The sequence below is a fragment of the Peromyscus leucopus genome, chromosome 18 (assembly GCF_004664715.2).
Source record: "Peromyscus leucopus breed LL Stock chromosome 18, UCI_PerLeu_2.1, whole genome shotgun sequence".
Lineage (NCBI taxonomy): Eukaryota > Metazoa > Chordata > Mammalia > Rodentia > Cricetidae > Peromyscus > Peromyscus leucopus.
The window spans coordinates 11,532,486-11,548,732 of record NC_051078.1 but is presented as its reverse complement, the minus strand read 5'-3'; the positions used below and the strand labels follow the sequence as shown (position 1 = coordinate 11,548,732).

Here is a 16,247-nt window from a genome sequence, read left to right as displayed (position 1 = left end):
CTGCTACAATCAGTGTAATTTTTTAATTCCCTGAGAAGTAATGTGTCAAAAATATTTTCGTACACTCGAATGTAAGAAAGAAACATTTTAAGAACACAGGAAATAAGAACAGAGCTAGTCACCTTTCCCACAAATGGCCACATGCGACTCTCCTGCAAATTAATGGGTGTGTGCAGTTGCATCTAAATTTACAGACTTAACTAAAGAGACTAAAATGTTATAGTCATCAATTTTTTTTTTTTTTTTGCGGTTTCTCAATGGAAAAGATTTAATTGGAAATTGATAGCTAGTAAAAATCCCTTTCTTCTTTCTAAACTTCTTCACTTTAGACCTATTTCTGTTTTTACAGCCTGACATCAGTCATTTAATTTTCTTCAGAATTGAGGATAATTATAGCTCAAAGGAATGTATATGGATGATGCCCATATGACACTGGGATCTCTCCTTTGCAGGGAGCAATGTTCCTATGCTCTGCCAAACCCAGTGCAATTACAGTACATCTCTGCACGTCCTTGGTAGACTCAGTTAACACTCCAGAGAGTCACACTCACTCTTGAAGTGCGTACTAAACTTCCTTGAGATGCGAGGGAATGGCAATCCCTGTCTGCTTCACAGTTACTAAGGATGCGATTACAGCCAACCAGTTAAGTCGAAGTGAAACCAAAGACACTAACCACTTTGCATGAAGACACAATTTTCTCGTGTATACCCAACACAGCGGTCAAACTTTCTTTTGGGAGGGACTTATAAACCACCAGTGACAAGGGTTTTATCTGCATAAAGTCTGAAGGAAGAGCAGTGTAATTCAAACTTAAAAAAAAAAAAAAAAAGGAAATAAAGCCACCAATACCTGTGGTTTGAGGTTCCTTCTAAAGCCCTCCCCAAAACACAAAAGTAATCAAAGTCCCACCTTCTTGAAAAGACCCATATTGATGCGAACAAGGAACGTTCTCTAGGGCTGCTTTGAAAGCAATTTTGAAGTCCCTCATTTCTGAATACTTATTTTTTTTTTATAGCTGCTGATTCCAAAAGGTAAATGATTAGAGGGACTCAAACAGAATACAGCATTAATCGACTTCAGAGTTCAGAAAGATTTAATGAAAGAGTGGCCACTCATCTTTCCTGGGTTGGACAAGGGCACTGTGGGTCTGCCTGGGCTTCCATCCGAAGCAGGCCCATCACTTAAGACATTTCCATTTTGTTTGGCTCTGGGTTGGTCAGTTACTCTTCTGATTGTTGTGTTTTCACACCGGATGTGAACTCTGTGCAGCAAGAGAGGCGACTATGAAAACCTCTGCATGGTGTGTGAGGACAAAATCTGGGCTTGGGTATCTCACACCCCCTTCTTTCAGCAAATCCACTTCCTATGGATAAGATATGGGAAGCCACCGAATTCTCCAGCAGCAGGGACGTAAACAAGGTGTGAGGTGGTTCTTGCCACAAGGGAAACACTGATCTACATTTATGTCCCAGCGCCGTCTGACAGATCGCCTCGTTGGTTGCCATCGGTAAGTAAACTCTTCAGTTTGGAGTTAACTCAGCTTGACACATTTAGAGTTGGCTGCAGTTAACAAGCCTTATTTCCTGACCCAGTCATATGTCAGGAGCCACCAAAAACCCCCACAGACAACACCACAGATAGAACCAGCAAAAGCATGCATATTTGGGGTCCACCCAAGAACATCTGGGAACAGCCAACCGGAACTGGACACTGGAAAGGATGAAGGCTTTCAGGGAGGAACTGAGCATCCCATCCCACCCCACCCCACTCCCCCTTTGCTAACTGCAAGCTCGAGGGAGAAAAAGATTTGAAGCTCTGATATATACAGATTGTAGTAGAAAGAAAAACTAACACAAAATTACTACCGATAAGTAGAATATCTTGAGAGCTCAGATTTAGTAGGAATTTCTTCTTAAAACCTCATTTAAAGAAAAAAAAAACAACTCAAAATTTGCACATTTATAGTGAAGAAATAAGCCACAGCAGGTGAACAGATTAGCAGAAATGGACCATTTGAACGTCTCAAGACATGCTCACGTCTCTCCAGGTTTAACAAACCAGGAATAAATTGTACCAGAAACAGATGGGGAGTTAAATTATAGTTAGAAAAGGGGGGAAAAGTTAAGGTAGGACATTAAAATTTTATTCTGAAATTATCTCTGGCCACAACAATAAAATTTAACAAATATTCACTAAACAGTCTTCCTCCCGCCATCTCTGTACAATACATACAGTATCATAGAACTGGCCACTAGGATTCAAACCCACTAGAACACGTTCCACGTTTAGTGGTGACAGCAGCATCTCACAGAAGTTTGTACATACATATATACACAGTCCACATTCAAACATTTTCACATATTTTCAGTACACACAGTTGCAGCATTATTACAGTCACGTGTCTAAGTTGTTGCTCGATAGAAACCCAAGCCACTGCCTAGACATAACTGTAGCAGTTGAGCGGAGTTTAATTACAATGACTTTTATATAATATGTCCATAGCGGAGAGATGTACAAGCCCCTAAAAACAAAAGAGTCCACAAATACTTTTGTTTTTTTAAAATGCTACCACAGCATTAGGTTGGGCGATATTAAAACCTTTGCCAACCAAATCAGTTGATTTTTATTTTAAAAATCTTCTGCTTACCAGAAATATTCTTGATGGAAAAAAAAAAATTACAAAAAAACGAATGTTCTCCTCGAAATAATTCGCGCTTTTAAGATTCCAATATGGCCCAATGCTACTGATGCCTACAGTATTTCCTAACGTTCTGATGGAGCCATTTCACGTGACTCCACACCACCCAGTAAGTTTAAAAGTGGCTTAAGTGCCTTGCACCCAAATTGTAAAAATCCTGGCCATCCTTGCTAGAGCCAGGTATATAAAAAAAGGAATGCACTTTGGTTCATACCAAATGCCCTGGGATTAATCACACTATAAAATTAAATGGTTTGAGGTAAATTTTTACAAATACAGTTGATTTTTTTTTTTTGTCTAGTGTTAGCATAACAAAAAAAAAATATCATTTAAAAAATCAGTCTGATGTTCAGAGACAACAAAGACCATCTTTAACCCCTCAAACACCGGAATTCCTGGTGTAACTAACCCATGGTTATCTTGCTCAGCGCCCAATGACGATTCACGCCTTATGGTTTCTATTAAGGCCTATAAATCTAGATATTTAAGACAGATGTTATCTTTGCAGAGGTGGCGTCCATCCTTACTACCTCTAGTTCAAAGAGTTAAAGAGGCCAAAAAAATGCATGCCCTACAACATGGCATTCAGAACAAAAGGCACATTGTTAACACTAAGAGCACATTTCTCCTGTAAGATGTTAATCCACACTGTCCTGCACCACGCGGTGTTCCACGGTTGTGCTAAGAACACCCTGGCCGTGCAAGAAACGGAGCCCAAAGAGACTGCAACCAAAGACGAGACGACACTGTGCTACTCCTAAATCCAAAAACAGCTCAGACATCCCTAGACAATGGTAACCTGTGAGACCAAGGACCGTTTCCAAGCCGACTCCTAGTAGCCTATCAGAGCCCTTTATTTAGGTTTTAAGATCACGAAGAGGCAACAGGTTTCATTTGAGACACAATAATTAAATAGGATTCTTCTCAAAGCAGCTGTATCAGTAAATGCTGAAACACGTCGGCTTTTAGGAATTAAAGGAAATTTCACCGTGGCTGGGGGGGGAGGGAGAGAAAAAAAGACAGCGAGAAAGAAAGAAAAGCCCTGTAGCACTGCACGTTGTAGTTTGGCTTCAAAGTTTCCGGTTGCATTTGTGGATAAAGCTCCTCATGAATGTTCTGCTGGCCTCAGAAGAACCAGTTTTGTGTGGTGGCGGGGGGGAAGACAAGCAGGTTTAGTCCACTGTGGCAAGTACAGCTGTGTTACAGGGGGGTTATTAAGAGCGGGGCTCAGGCTCACAACTAAGTGATCGTGGGAACAGAGCTGGAGCCGTGGAGGGGAAAACGGCTTTTGTAGCTTTTAGATTAACTGTAATGACCTAAAGACACTAGCCATCATTAAGAGACTCGTAGTTTTTACAAAAGTCCCCAGACCAAACCTTATTTCTCATGCCTTTACGCCAATTTTTAAAAAAATAAATACACAAATTTTTAAGTCCTCTAAGCCACTGATTTGGGGGGTACTGTCACATGAGCATCATTTAAGATGTAACTTACTGACATATTATTGCACTTCACAGATTACACAGAAATGTGTATAGTATGCTAAAGAATTTGACTAGGGAACTAAGCTATCGTTGCTAAGTACAGAAGGTACAAATTAATTTACCAATGGCATCCTCAAATAGTAAAGCAAACAGCGATATCGATAACTTATTAATAAACTAATCTTATTACTCATTTTTGGCAAATATTTGAAATAATTCCTGAGCATATTTTTCCACCATCAACTGGCAAAGCCTCAAGATAAGAAAAATGTTTTATTCAAAATGACACTTTTTTTTTTTTTGCTTTTTGTTTTTTTAAAATAAGAGAAAACATAGAATTTAAAAAAAAAAAAAAACTTAACCGGAAACTTTCTTGGCCTCACTGGGGACCATGCTTTAAGTACTTGTAAATCGATTTACAGGCAATACAATAATATCTGTGCATATAAAAGATTATTTATCCTAATTTTTACTATCCAAAACCTATTGTCCAAACAGGCAGAAATCTTTCTCTATTAAATTGCACATACTAAAAAAATTCTTTCCACGTGCCTTGAAATTGATATATATCACCGTTCATCCATTAGTGATAAAATACTGAAATTTTCACTGTGAAAATAATTATTATTCAGCGAAGAAAATATTCTTTTACCTAACTCTCAGTTACTTTCAGGAAAAGTGTCATCATCCCCACAAAAACACTCCGCGCAATGCAAAAAGAACGTAAAACTGAACAGAGGGATGTGGTTTCCGTGGCTCTTCTAACGAATCAAAGGATAAGTCAAACCATTTAACTGGAGGTTGAGTTCCTCCTCCTTTCACTGTGTTATTAAAACTGGCCCAGCGGAGTGGGCCACGGTGACTTCTCTTCACCAGGAGGATTTTTCAAACCCCCTTTTCTTTCTAACGAAAGAGTTGATGCTTTCCCAGGCTAAGGGAACCTCCGTGGCGCCTACAGGGTGAACGCACTCGGGCCGGCTAAGTCTCCTTGGGAACTATTCACATTCCTACCTAGGCAGCTAGGCCGCTGTTCTTTTGGAAACTGGGGTATGACACTCCGGACATAATGGCAGCCGCAATGGCTCTCTGCATTAACAGTCTGGGATAGACAGCTGAAGGAAGAAGACGCACGAAATGCAGGCGACAGAGGTGTGATAAAGGAGGGACAGAGACAGAGAAGGGGAAGCGGGGCACAGTGGGGGGAAAAGTCCTAAAATTAGGCGAAAAAGCAATTCTATAATCAGAAGGCTTCCCGATTATGTGACAGCTTGCCGACTTCCCAGAGCCTTGGGAGGAATTCACACATCTCAGTTTCCATCCATCCCCTAAATGCTGCTTGGTGGCTTAAGAACTTCAGAATGTTAAGTGGGCGGGCTTAGACCTGGGCAATCTATTCTGTGATTGTTTGAACACACCTTAAGGAAAAAAGACAATCTCTAAGGTGCAGTTTTTCTTCGAGATTTTTCACCGGGACCCTTCTTCCTCCACCTCCACTCTGACCCAGGTTAACTGAGGGAAAATGGAGGCAAGGCGTGCGCTCACGCTCTTGTGTGAACCCGGAGCGCGGGAGGGCCCCTGGGGCCCACCTCCCTGGGGAGCGTAGAGGACGAACCATGAAAACATAGTGAATATGCGTGACCAATCTGTAAGTGGGTGTCAGTCATGAAGAAATCAATGGCCTGCCACTGATACGATCACTCTGCCACGAACTACAGTAAGGCTCATCTTACTTTTAGAACACAAGGAAGGGGGCAAAAAAAATAAAATAAAATAAAATAAAAAAAGGTTTCAGAAAGTATAAAAACTTAAAGCATTGTCCCCATGTATTTATAAAAACAAAACAAACTGTCTTACATCAAGTGCTGAAAAGATACAAATAAGTCGAGTTTTTGAGCAAATAAAAACAGGTCTGAGCTACACTTTCCAACCCAATAAGGCTCAGCTACAACGCATTTCTCAGCTTGCCAGCATCAGGGGACTGGAGCTCAGCTAACGAGTTTTGGCAACACTGTCCTCTGCTGAATATTCCCATTGGCATCTGTCATCTGTGCCAAATTAGTCCTCAGCTTGGAAGCCGAGCTGGAAGGTGGAGGTAACTTGGAAATGGACGTGATAGCACCAGTGCTGTCCGTGACCCTCTTCACCGCCGTCTTCTCCCCGGTCGGAGGCTTTGGCAAGCGCCTCCTGAGCCAAGGGTGCCGCAAAGCCTGGCCCGGGGTCATGCGGACCGCGGGATCCCACTCCAAACACTGTTTTAAGAAGTCAAGGAAAAGAGGATCATCGCATCCCTTCAGTGCGTTCCCCCACTCTCTGCTCTCCGGTGGACCCCTCAGTTTCCCTCTCCGGGAGCGGCCTCCATTGAGGACCACAGAGCCGTCCGAAAGCGTCGTGACAGTGCAGTATCGGGGATAACCCTTGGAGCTCACGAAATTTTTGGCTCGTTTGGACGCATCCAGGAGTTTCTGGGAGGGCATGCCCAAAAGCTCAATCATACAAGCTAGCTGGTCCCCTTCATCCTCCCCAGGCAAGAGGGGATAACCCGTCAGGAGTTCCGCGAGGATGCAACCCAGGCTCCACATATCAATGGGCATGCCGTACCTGGCCCCAAGGATCACTTCCGGGGCCCGGTAAAAGCGCGACTGGATGTACGTGTAGACACGCTGGTGCTCGTAACAACTGGAGCCAAAGTCAATCACTTTAATACTGCTTCTCCCCTGCTGCTTTAACAAAATGTTCTCGGGCTTAAGGTCACAGTGGATTATTCTGTTCTTGTGCAAAGCATCCAAGCACTGTAGAATCGAGTGGGCAAACTTGCGCACCAGAGGCAGGCTGAAGCCCTGGAACTTATTCTTCTTGATGAGCTCATAGAGGTTCATGCTCAGCAGCTCAAACGTCATGCAGATGTGGTTGCGGAAGGTAAAATTCTCCAGCATGTGGATGACGTTCATGGTGTTGTCCTTATCCTGCTTCCGTAGGTGCTCCAAGATCCGGATCTCCTCCGCCGCCTGCCGGTGGAAGCGCTTCTCGTTCCGGACCATCTTCAGGGCCACGTGCTGGTGGACTTTGTGGTCATAGGCCTTGACCACCTGCCCAAAGCTCCCCTTCCCAATGACCTTGAGGACCTCGTACCTGTAAGCCACGTGATCATGGGGCACCTGCACATAGGACCCCTGGTCGTCATCGTAACCACCGTTGTTGGGCCCGCCTGTCATGCCTTGGCGCTTCTTCGCATTTGGACCCAAGAAATATATTTCGGGGTAGCTAAAAATCTCATGGTGTTCGAAGGCTGTGAGTTTTTGCATGTATTGCTTCATCGCTTGTTCGGGGGTCATGGGCGTGGCTTTCACCTTCCCCATGCCTTCCATGGACTTCAGAGAGGTGGAACTCCCCTGCCGTCTGTGGATGCTCTCCAGCTGCCTCTCTGGCACCACAGGCAAGCCCGCCTTGCCCACGGCCGTCAGCCCATTGGGCTGTGTTGTGAGCACTGTCCTCTTGTTACTGTTGTCCTCGAAGAGCTGCTGAACCTGGATCTGTCCGTGGCTGTGGCTGCTGATGTGGAGGTGGTCATTCATGGTGTGCTTACCGCCGCCGCCGCCAATCTGGAATTCAGACGAGAAAGCATCAACAGAAAGGAAGGGGGCCCTGCCCTCTGCCCCCCCCCCCCCCAACGCGATGTCAGAAACCAGTCCTCATCACCCGACTCCCAGTTTGGCAGGAACCCACAGCCACCATCAGTTTTAGTCAATGGAAAGTGCTGTGTCCCCAAGAAGTCCCATGAATATACCGGCAGGGAGAATGAATAGGATGCTTATAGGCATGCCAGTCAAGAAGGACGGACAATCGTGGATCGGGCAAGGTTAGGAAACACAGGGCAGTCCTGGGAATGCCACAGCTACAGAGCCTTGGTCCTAGCAGTAAGTTCTCCTGGAGGCAGGGATCAGGCCTTCACGTTACCATTCTGCACCTAGTGTTTAATAAGAGGCCTGGCACATGGCAGGTGTTTTAAGCCATATCAGATCTGGAAATGAAACAGGTAAAGCACGAACAAATGCCATCTACACCGTTGCCCACGCCCAGACCACGATGCCTTCCACACTTCATCGAGGCATTCTTTATTTCTATAAATAAAGGATGGGGCGTCACACCTGTCCAGCACTCCCCACCTCGTATATATCTGGAGCTCCTCCAGAAACACTTGACGCTTCCTTCTTCCCCGGAAGTTCTAATTAACCCTGGAACTCACACAGTGACAAACAAAATAAGCTTCTATTGATAGAGTCTCCCGTAGATACGTGTGTCCTAGTTACCCGGCAAACTTCAGACCTGTTTTCTTTCTATACAGTTTCTGGGTGTCACTGACTTCTATCAGTTAAGGTCATTCTGTCCAACAAGCTGAACAACTGCCATTCAGTCTGGGCCTCTGGTCCACGGCCCGGTACCCACGCACGTATTTCTATTTCTACAGGCTGCTAGGATACTCAGCTTTCCAACAAGGAATGACATGACGTTAATACTGCCACCTTGACAGCATCTAGAACTTCCTAGGGGGAGCAAAACCTCTCTGAGCATGTCCCCTAAAGAGTTTCCAGACTGGGTAAAATGAGGCAGGGCAATCCAACCTAAACACGGTCGGCACTGTTCCATGGGCTGGGGTCCCGGACTGAATAAACAAAGTGAGCCGGGCACCAGTCCTCATCTCTTCCTGCTTCCTCCCTGAAGAGGCAATGTGACAGCCGCCTCGGGTTCCTGCCACCGTGCCTTTACCACCCACGACAGTGTGACCCTTCTTAAACCGTCAGCCAGAACGCACTCTTCCTCCTTCTCAGTTGGTTCCTGACCAGGTATTTGCTCAGAGCAAAGGAAACAGTAACCACTACAAATACAAAGTGGCAATTTCTATTTCTGGCATACACTCCATCCCAGAATAGTCCTGTCTAAACAAAACTGAGAGGGCAAAGGCCGATCCCCCCATTCTCCTAACCTGCATCGGCTGGGATTTCCTTCCAGCAGCCTTCTGGGGAAACTTTTCCTTGCAGTCTCAAAGAATCAACTTGTCATCAACATCCACCTCACTCACCCACCCAGCCAGCGCTAACGAGGGGCTTAGTTAAAAGCGGCAGGAGCCCTGCCCATTGGGAGTTTACAGTAAGTAAGACGAGTCTTTTGCCATCGGGGCTCAGTCCTCTGTTTGGGGGTATCCAGACTCCCATAAGAAAGAGGTGAGGGAGAGTAGCACAGTGATTCAAGAAATGCTTTGGGAACCCCTGGACTAGAAAAGGAGATTCCAAACCTTCCTTACTAGCAGGCCATGATCTTGCCCCCCCCCCTTTTTTTTTTTTAAACTGACAAGCAGCAAGCATAATGGCCATCTATGGAGCGAGGCTCTGCTCCCTTCTACAAGAGAGAGAAGCCAGTTCCTGGGCCCGACTCTGACTTCACAGGATCCAGAATTGTATTTCTCAGAGAGACTTCTAGCAGATTTCTTTTATTGAACTCAGAGATGATACCTCCAGGTAAGGTGACTTTATATTCCCCTATATAGTAGTTGGTATCTTTTCTACTTCAAAAGCAAGGAAGTCCATAAAAGACACTGGAAAAGCCTTGAGCATATGTAAAAGTAGTTCCAACTTGTTGACTGCTCTTTCTCTCCCTCCCTCCTTCCCTTTTCTCTGTCCTTTTCTTCCCTTTTCCATATTTTTAAGATGCCAGAGTTAGCCAAGAACTTGCTAGCACAGGCTAGCCTTAGGGAAAGGAAAAAAAAAAAAAATCAATCTTTCCACTGCCACCAGCCTCTCAAGTGCTAGGTGGCTGAGTGCTCCATCATGCTTTTATTCACCTCTGTGCTCAGTGAAAGGACTCCAGATTTGAAATCTCTCTCTTGCCTGGGGGGCGCGCAAGGTGAGACACACACACACACACACACACACACACACACACACACACACGACTGTGGCTGGTATGTAAAATAAATGAAAGAAATGTTATATTTAAATAAAATTAAATTAAAAAAAGAAATCCCTCTCCTCAGGGCAAGATGGAGGGTACTTCAGAAGAAGAACCCACATAACCCAGATCTATACAACTAACTTAGGAAGCACAAAACCAACCTTGTGATTTTAAAGATTCTTAAAATGTTAGCAAAATAAAACTTTTTGAGCATCGAGAATTTACTCTGATTTAGGTTACTGCAATCAACTTTTGCATAAACTAAAAAAATTATTCCAAATGTTTCAGTGACCAGAACTAAAGAGCTTGCCCATCAATTGGTCCACCAGCTCTCTCTCTCGAGTATCAGCCATGACTCCTGCTGGCAGGTGGGTCTAAGTTTCCATTCTCTTGACTTTCCGCTCCTGTTTCCTGGTCGCTCCTGAGCACAGCTGGGCTATCAGGAGCACCCATCGTTGGCTGCAGTCTCCTCTGTGTCCTTTTGCAGACCTGCCCATCCATACCTCCTGGACTCAGGCCCCATGTCCAACTGCTAACGCGTTTCCACTTCCACAGGCAACTCAAACAAACACACTCATAATGTCTCTCTATAAAACCATGCTTTCTTGCTGTCATAATCCTCAACTTAAAAATCAAAAAATTAAAAAAAAAGAAAGAAAGAAAAGAAAAACCTCCTCTCCCCAAATAATTGCTCTGGCTGAATACCTAGGAATCCCTGACAGTGTATATACCTGGAAAACACTCTCAGCATCCACCCTCTTTCCACACTATCATGAAGCCTCCTGTGCCCACTCACTCAGGTCCTATCGGTTATATTTTACCTTATATTGCTGTTTTCACTGGGACAATTGAGGCAGATATGCAGGCAGGCAGACACACACACACACACACACACCAGGCACGCACGCACGCACGCACGCACGCACGCACGCACGCACGCCTAAACTCCTCAAGTCTTTCTCCACACTACTTCTTGAGTTGGAATGTACATATTGTCCATCTGAGACTGCTCTTGCTTGTGCCCATGGCTACATCCCACCACCACAGCATGCAGTGAGAGCACATCTCGCCAGAGTTCTCCCAGTCTGATCTACACATTGGTATACCCCTAAGAGGAACAAGGCTGAACCCCGAGGACCCAGGGACACCACGCACTTTCACACCCCTCTCTTGTGGATGAAGTCGGTTTGATAAGAGCCCGGATATTTCTCACACATGAAATGAATCCGGCTCTGCCGGTTACTCTGTGACCTTGGGTGATCTACCTTATCTCTCTGAACCGCACTGTCCTTGTGTGCAGAAAGGTTCCAAGCTACCTCGTTAGGGCCACTGGGGAGAGTAGAGGCCTTGTGTGTGTGTAAAGTGTGTGTGTAAAATGTGTGGCATAGTACTTAGCAAGGACAGCTACTGCTACTATCCTTTTCTCACGCTGCTTCGAATCTCCTTCTTTCCACTGTTTGGATGACAAACTCCTACTCACTCTTCAATGCCCAGAACTCTCACCTCCTCCGATCTATTAAACATCTCCCTCTGTACCTACAGTGTACTGTCTCATCATGAATGCTTCACCTCACTCAGTTTTGACAAAAAGCGCACCCATCTGGCTACAAGAAATTACTGGGGTGAGGGCGGTGGTGGTCACCTCTTTATTTTTCTAAAGTCCCCGTTAACATAACCTTGGGTACACAGTAAACACCGAATATCTCCTGACTAGAAGCAGAGAGTCAAGAATGTCCCTTCAAGTCACTCTTCAGCAACAGTGTTTGCATCTTCAAAACATGAAGTCAACACTGAGGGAGTTGGGAAATATCCCCAGAGGCCCAAGTCATAAGATCTCGCCGGGCCTCCAAGGCCAAGGATGGCTGGTTAAAAAGTACCTGTAGCAGACATCTTACAACACCCAAGAGCCTTACACATTCCAGGAGTTGAAGATATTGACTTGAAGCTTCCAGTAAAAGAGGGGATTTGGGGTCCCAAACAGTGCTGGACCCTGAAATCACAACCAAAATCAAATGCACAAAATCGATACCTAATAGGAGGGATGTCCAGAAAAGCCAGAGATGCTAGGACCATATCATAAACTTAAGGACCTTGAAGACCCTTCGCTCCTACTTCAGCCTTTTGAAGCCAGAAACCATGGGTCGGGCCTATTTGCTAATGTGGTACAACGTGCCACATTTAAGACTACAAGCTGAAAAGAACCCAGTGGTTTAAATACCTACAACTGTATGTGTTAAAGTGGAGAGATCCACAAACCCCTCCTCTAATCATGAGCTATTCTGCATGAACAGAAGTCTCAGAAGTTGGGCGCTTTTTCTCTTGTAATACCAAAATGGCAAGCAACATGTGCTTCTGTGTGCTATGACTTCTGGGTGTTTTAAAACCTCCCAAAGTCACCTTAGAAATTTTGGGGGTGTTATGAGAATAAAATTGAGCTTAAAAAAACCAACAACAACAACAAAAACAAACAAAACAACCACAACAAAAAAATTGATAGTAATTTAAATATTCAAAGTTATAAAAGTATATACCAATATTTTGGAATTTATAGAAATGAAAATATTTTAAAATAAATATTTTGTTATCTGCCACATATTATTATAAGGGAAAAAAAAAACTAACAAGAATCAAGATACTTATTGGTTTTACTTTTAGGACAAATTGGCCTAAACTAAATTACTGCAGTATAAAAGTCACACAAGAAGCAGAAAAGAAACTACCGTGGAAAATTCCAAAGTTCATAATCCTATCATGTGCTTAAAAGCAAAGATGAGCAAGCTCCTATGATAAATCATTTTTCACTTAATGCCCTTTCTTCTCACTCCTCATTTCCCAACAGTTCCAGATGTAACTGCTCTGGAAATAAACACGCAAACACTTCTGAAAGTGTGGAAGCCATGGGAACATACACCTGTAAAGACGCTAGCATTTACAACAAGGCGAACACCGGTTCCCAGAACTAGTCCCAAGCAGCACATTAAACTCGGAGGCAGGACGGTGTGCAACTCTGTAGCACATATTTGAGTTGGCTACCTACTCCTGACAGCTCAGTGAACCTGTGGAGTCCGAATCCTCAGGTCAAACTGCAGGAGAAGAACCAGATAAACTCTGTGGTCCCGAATGCCCTTGATCTGGGCAAACCGCACTGTTACACAAACCAAGTCAAAACCAACAACATGGGAAGCACAAAGCCTCACTTTCGGAACCAAGCATCCAAGGATGCAGAACGGCTGAAATCTACCCTCCAGTTAACAACAGCCACACGGCACACAGGCCGCAGCAAAACACTGGCATCCCTCCTGAGAAATACCTTCCCGGTGTCTCCCGCAGGCTACTCTGCTACTGGCAACTTTGTCTTCTCCCGGTTTTACTACATATTTCCACATGGCAAAGAAGTTCTCATCAGGTAAAGGTCATCCTTAAACCAAAACTGGGAGTCAGAGGCAAACCAAGTCATCGTTCCTGTCACATCATGTCACGTGATCACATCAACACGTTAGGAGAGGGGGAAAAAAAAATGGATGTTGTATTTTCCAAACTGTCAGGTGATTCTAAACCAGCCCAAACAACAGCACATCCAAACCTCGAAAAGCCATGGTGGTTCCTTACTAGGGATGCCCCTGTGACAATAACATCCCTCCTACCTGTAGGCTCTCTCTTTCCCAGCAATAGTCCAACCCTGGGTAATGAATTCCCAGCCCCTAGGATAGACACACCGAGAAAGAAAAGCAAAATGAGAGCTAACAAACAAAACGTGTTCAATGAAACTGCTTTACCTCTCTACCGTGTCTCCAACCACAACTGAGGCCTTTCCTCTCATCAAGTCTCCCGTGATAAACAAGTTTCAGTCACATATGACCCCCAGAGATGCTCCCTGCAGGCCACACATGGTGCTTCCACGCAACTTTCACTTAGTCCATCCTGCAAGCAGCCTCACGCAGAACCATCCTAGGGTGCTCACACTGTCAAAGAGCCTTCGGGAAAGAGACCTCTGAAACCGTCACCTTCTCAGAGCGGACACCTCCTCTAGGCTGGAGGTCACCATCCAAAGGCCATCTCTAGGAGCCGAGAAAAGGTACATGGTGAAGTCGGATCCAGTCTCTGCAGCCGCCAGTCCCAGCCTTGGCTCTCCTTCCCCACCGGGGCCTCGGGGGACCACAGCCCTGGTCAGGTGCCCTTCTCCGGCCACCTACACAGCACAGCTCGCCCTTTCCTTTTGAGTAATATCCATGTTGAGACTCCTACAGGGGGTGGGTTGTTTTGTTTTGACGACTGCCGTGGCTCTTATTTTTGTTCATGTTAATTACAATTTCTGCTGTGCTCAAACCTGTAGCTCTCATAAAACATGCTTCCACACGCGGGGGACCATTGGCGGGTGCTCCCTGCTGGCTGGAGCCAGGCCTCGGAGGCTCTTTGGGGGATCGATTTTCCGGGCAGGGTGGCCTAGATGTCCCCTAACACATATGTTTCTATAAATATCCACTACCCCTGGGGTTGGGAGGAGATGTTTACCGGGGGGGGGGGGGGGGAGGGAACTCTGGGAAGCAGAGATGAAAAAAGAGGGGGAGGAAGGAAAGCCGCAAGGAGGAAGTTCCCAGGAAAAGGAGCTCTGGGGTGGGCGGGCTCCAGAGGGAAGCGAGGGGCCCACGCCACGAATCTCCTTTGTGGCAGCAGCTCGGGGCTCGCCCAAGTTGCAGAGGGCGGCGTCGAGGACAGGCCCCCGCCAGGGGCGTGGAGCACTCGGCCCTCTCTTCCCACAGTCAGGACCCCACAAGCCCAGGATCTGCCTGGCACCCTCCCCGGAGCCGGGTCTCACCGTGTGGGCTGCGGTGGCAGCGTTGCTGGCCCGGAGAGGCGGCAGGGCGATGGGAGAGGGTGGGCCGGTCCCCACTCCGCTTCGGGGAGCCCCCGCGCCGATCCCCGGGGAAGCCTGAAGCTGGCGAACGGCGGTGTCCCCTCCTCGGCCTGGGAGCCACGCGCGGGAGGAGACAAAAGAGGGTCAGGGTGGGGGAAGAGAGCCACCCAGACCCCCCCCCTCGCCCCTGTCCCCGCCCCGGTGGGCAGCGAACCCCCTTTTTTTTTCTTCCCCCCCGGGAGAAGATGGAAGGAGACACCCGGCCCGGGAAAAGCCGGCAGCGTGCGGGAAAGCGAGGGGGGGTCCGGGACGCGGCTCCCCGGCGCGCACCCGCCAGCTGCAAAGTTAAGTTCGCGACCCGGCTGGGAGCAGCGCTGGGCCCGGAGCTCCGGGGCCCACGTCGCCGGGGCCGGGGGAGGGGAGGGCGAGCCAAGCGAGAGGGCGCAGCGCCGGGGCCCCCGCGCTCCGGGCGCCCCTCGCCCAACCCGCCGGGTCCAGGGCTCCCCGGGGCACCAACGCGCACAGCCCGCGCCCCGTGCCGCCGCCAGGGTCCCGGAGCCCTTACCGGTCGGGTAGGCGGCAGGAGCGGCGGCCGAAGGTTTCCTGGCTAACATGGCCGCGGGAGAGGAACGTGCATGGCAGGGCTGCCCTCGCCGCCGGTCCCGCCGCTACTCGTCGCCGCCGCCGCCGCCTCCTCCTCCTGGTCGCCCCTCACGCGGGTCCCCCGCGCCTCGTCGCCTCCTCGCGCCCGCTACAGCCAGACACACGCAGTCCGCTGCATCCCCTCGGCCCGGGCCCGCCGCCGCCGCGAGCCCCCCGCTCTCCTCCTCGCCGCCGCCGCCGCCGCCGTCGTCCCCCTCGTCCTCGGGCGGCTGCTGAACCCCCCGGCCCGTGCACATGCCTCGCCCTCCCCTGCCGCACCGCTGGCCTCCCCGACTCCCTCACATCGGGGCCGCGGGGAGCAGGCTGCGGCCGCCGGGACCCACTCGCTCGGGAGCCTCCTCCCGGGCCCGCGCGCGCCCGCCCGCCCGCGCACACGCTCGCCCCCGCGGCTCGCGCGCCCGAGAAAGGCCAGCCCCGCCCCCGCCGAGGCCCCGCCCCGGGCTCCCCCGCCCTCTTCCACCCCCCACCCCCCCCACCTCCCACCCCGGCCCCAGCCACACAGGCTCGCCGCCACCCCACCCCACCCGCCACCCCGGGAGTCCCTCCCCTCCGATCTTCCGCAGCAGAGCCGCCCTCCGCTCCCCGGGAAAACTGCGGCTC

General features: G+C 48.1%; 1 protein-coding gene across 3 annotated transcripts; it reads right to left on the bottom strand.

Moving 5' to 3' along the window:
• Window positions 1-1,945: 1,945 nt before the first annotated feature.
• On the bottom strand, window positions 1,946-15,782 carry Dyrk2 (dual specificity tyrosine phosphorylation regulated kinase 2). Of its 3 annotated transcripts, none has more exons than XM_037196741.1 (3): window positions 14,946-14,964; window positions 13,906-14,187; window positions 1,946-7,782 (listed from the first exon to the last, which is right to left on the bottom strand). In XM_037196741.1, the coding sequence occupies exon 3, from the start codon at window positions 7,753-7,755 to the stop codon at window positions 6,169-6,171; it is 1,587 nt and encodes a 528-aa protein (XP_037052636.1). In that variant the 5' UTR covers window positions 7,756-7,782; window positions 13,906-14,187; window positions 14,946-14,964; the 3' UTR covers window positions 1,946-6,168. The 3 variants fall into 3 exon arrangements, with proteins under 3 accessions (XP_037052636.1, XP_028725459.1, XP_037052637.1); XM_028869626.2 differs by lacking the exon at window positions 13,906-14,187 and adding an exon at window positions 15,550-15,782 and having other exon boundaries at window positions 2,123-7,782; window positions 14,946-15,094; XM_037196742.1 differs by lacking the exons at window positions 13,906-14,187; window positions 14,946-14,964 and adding an exon at window positions 15,550-15,634 and having other exon boundaries at window positions 2,123-7,782.
• Between the last annotated feature and the right edge of the window lie 465 nt (window positions 15,783-16,247).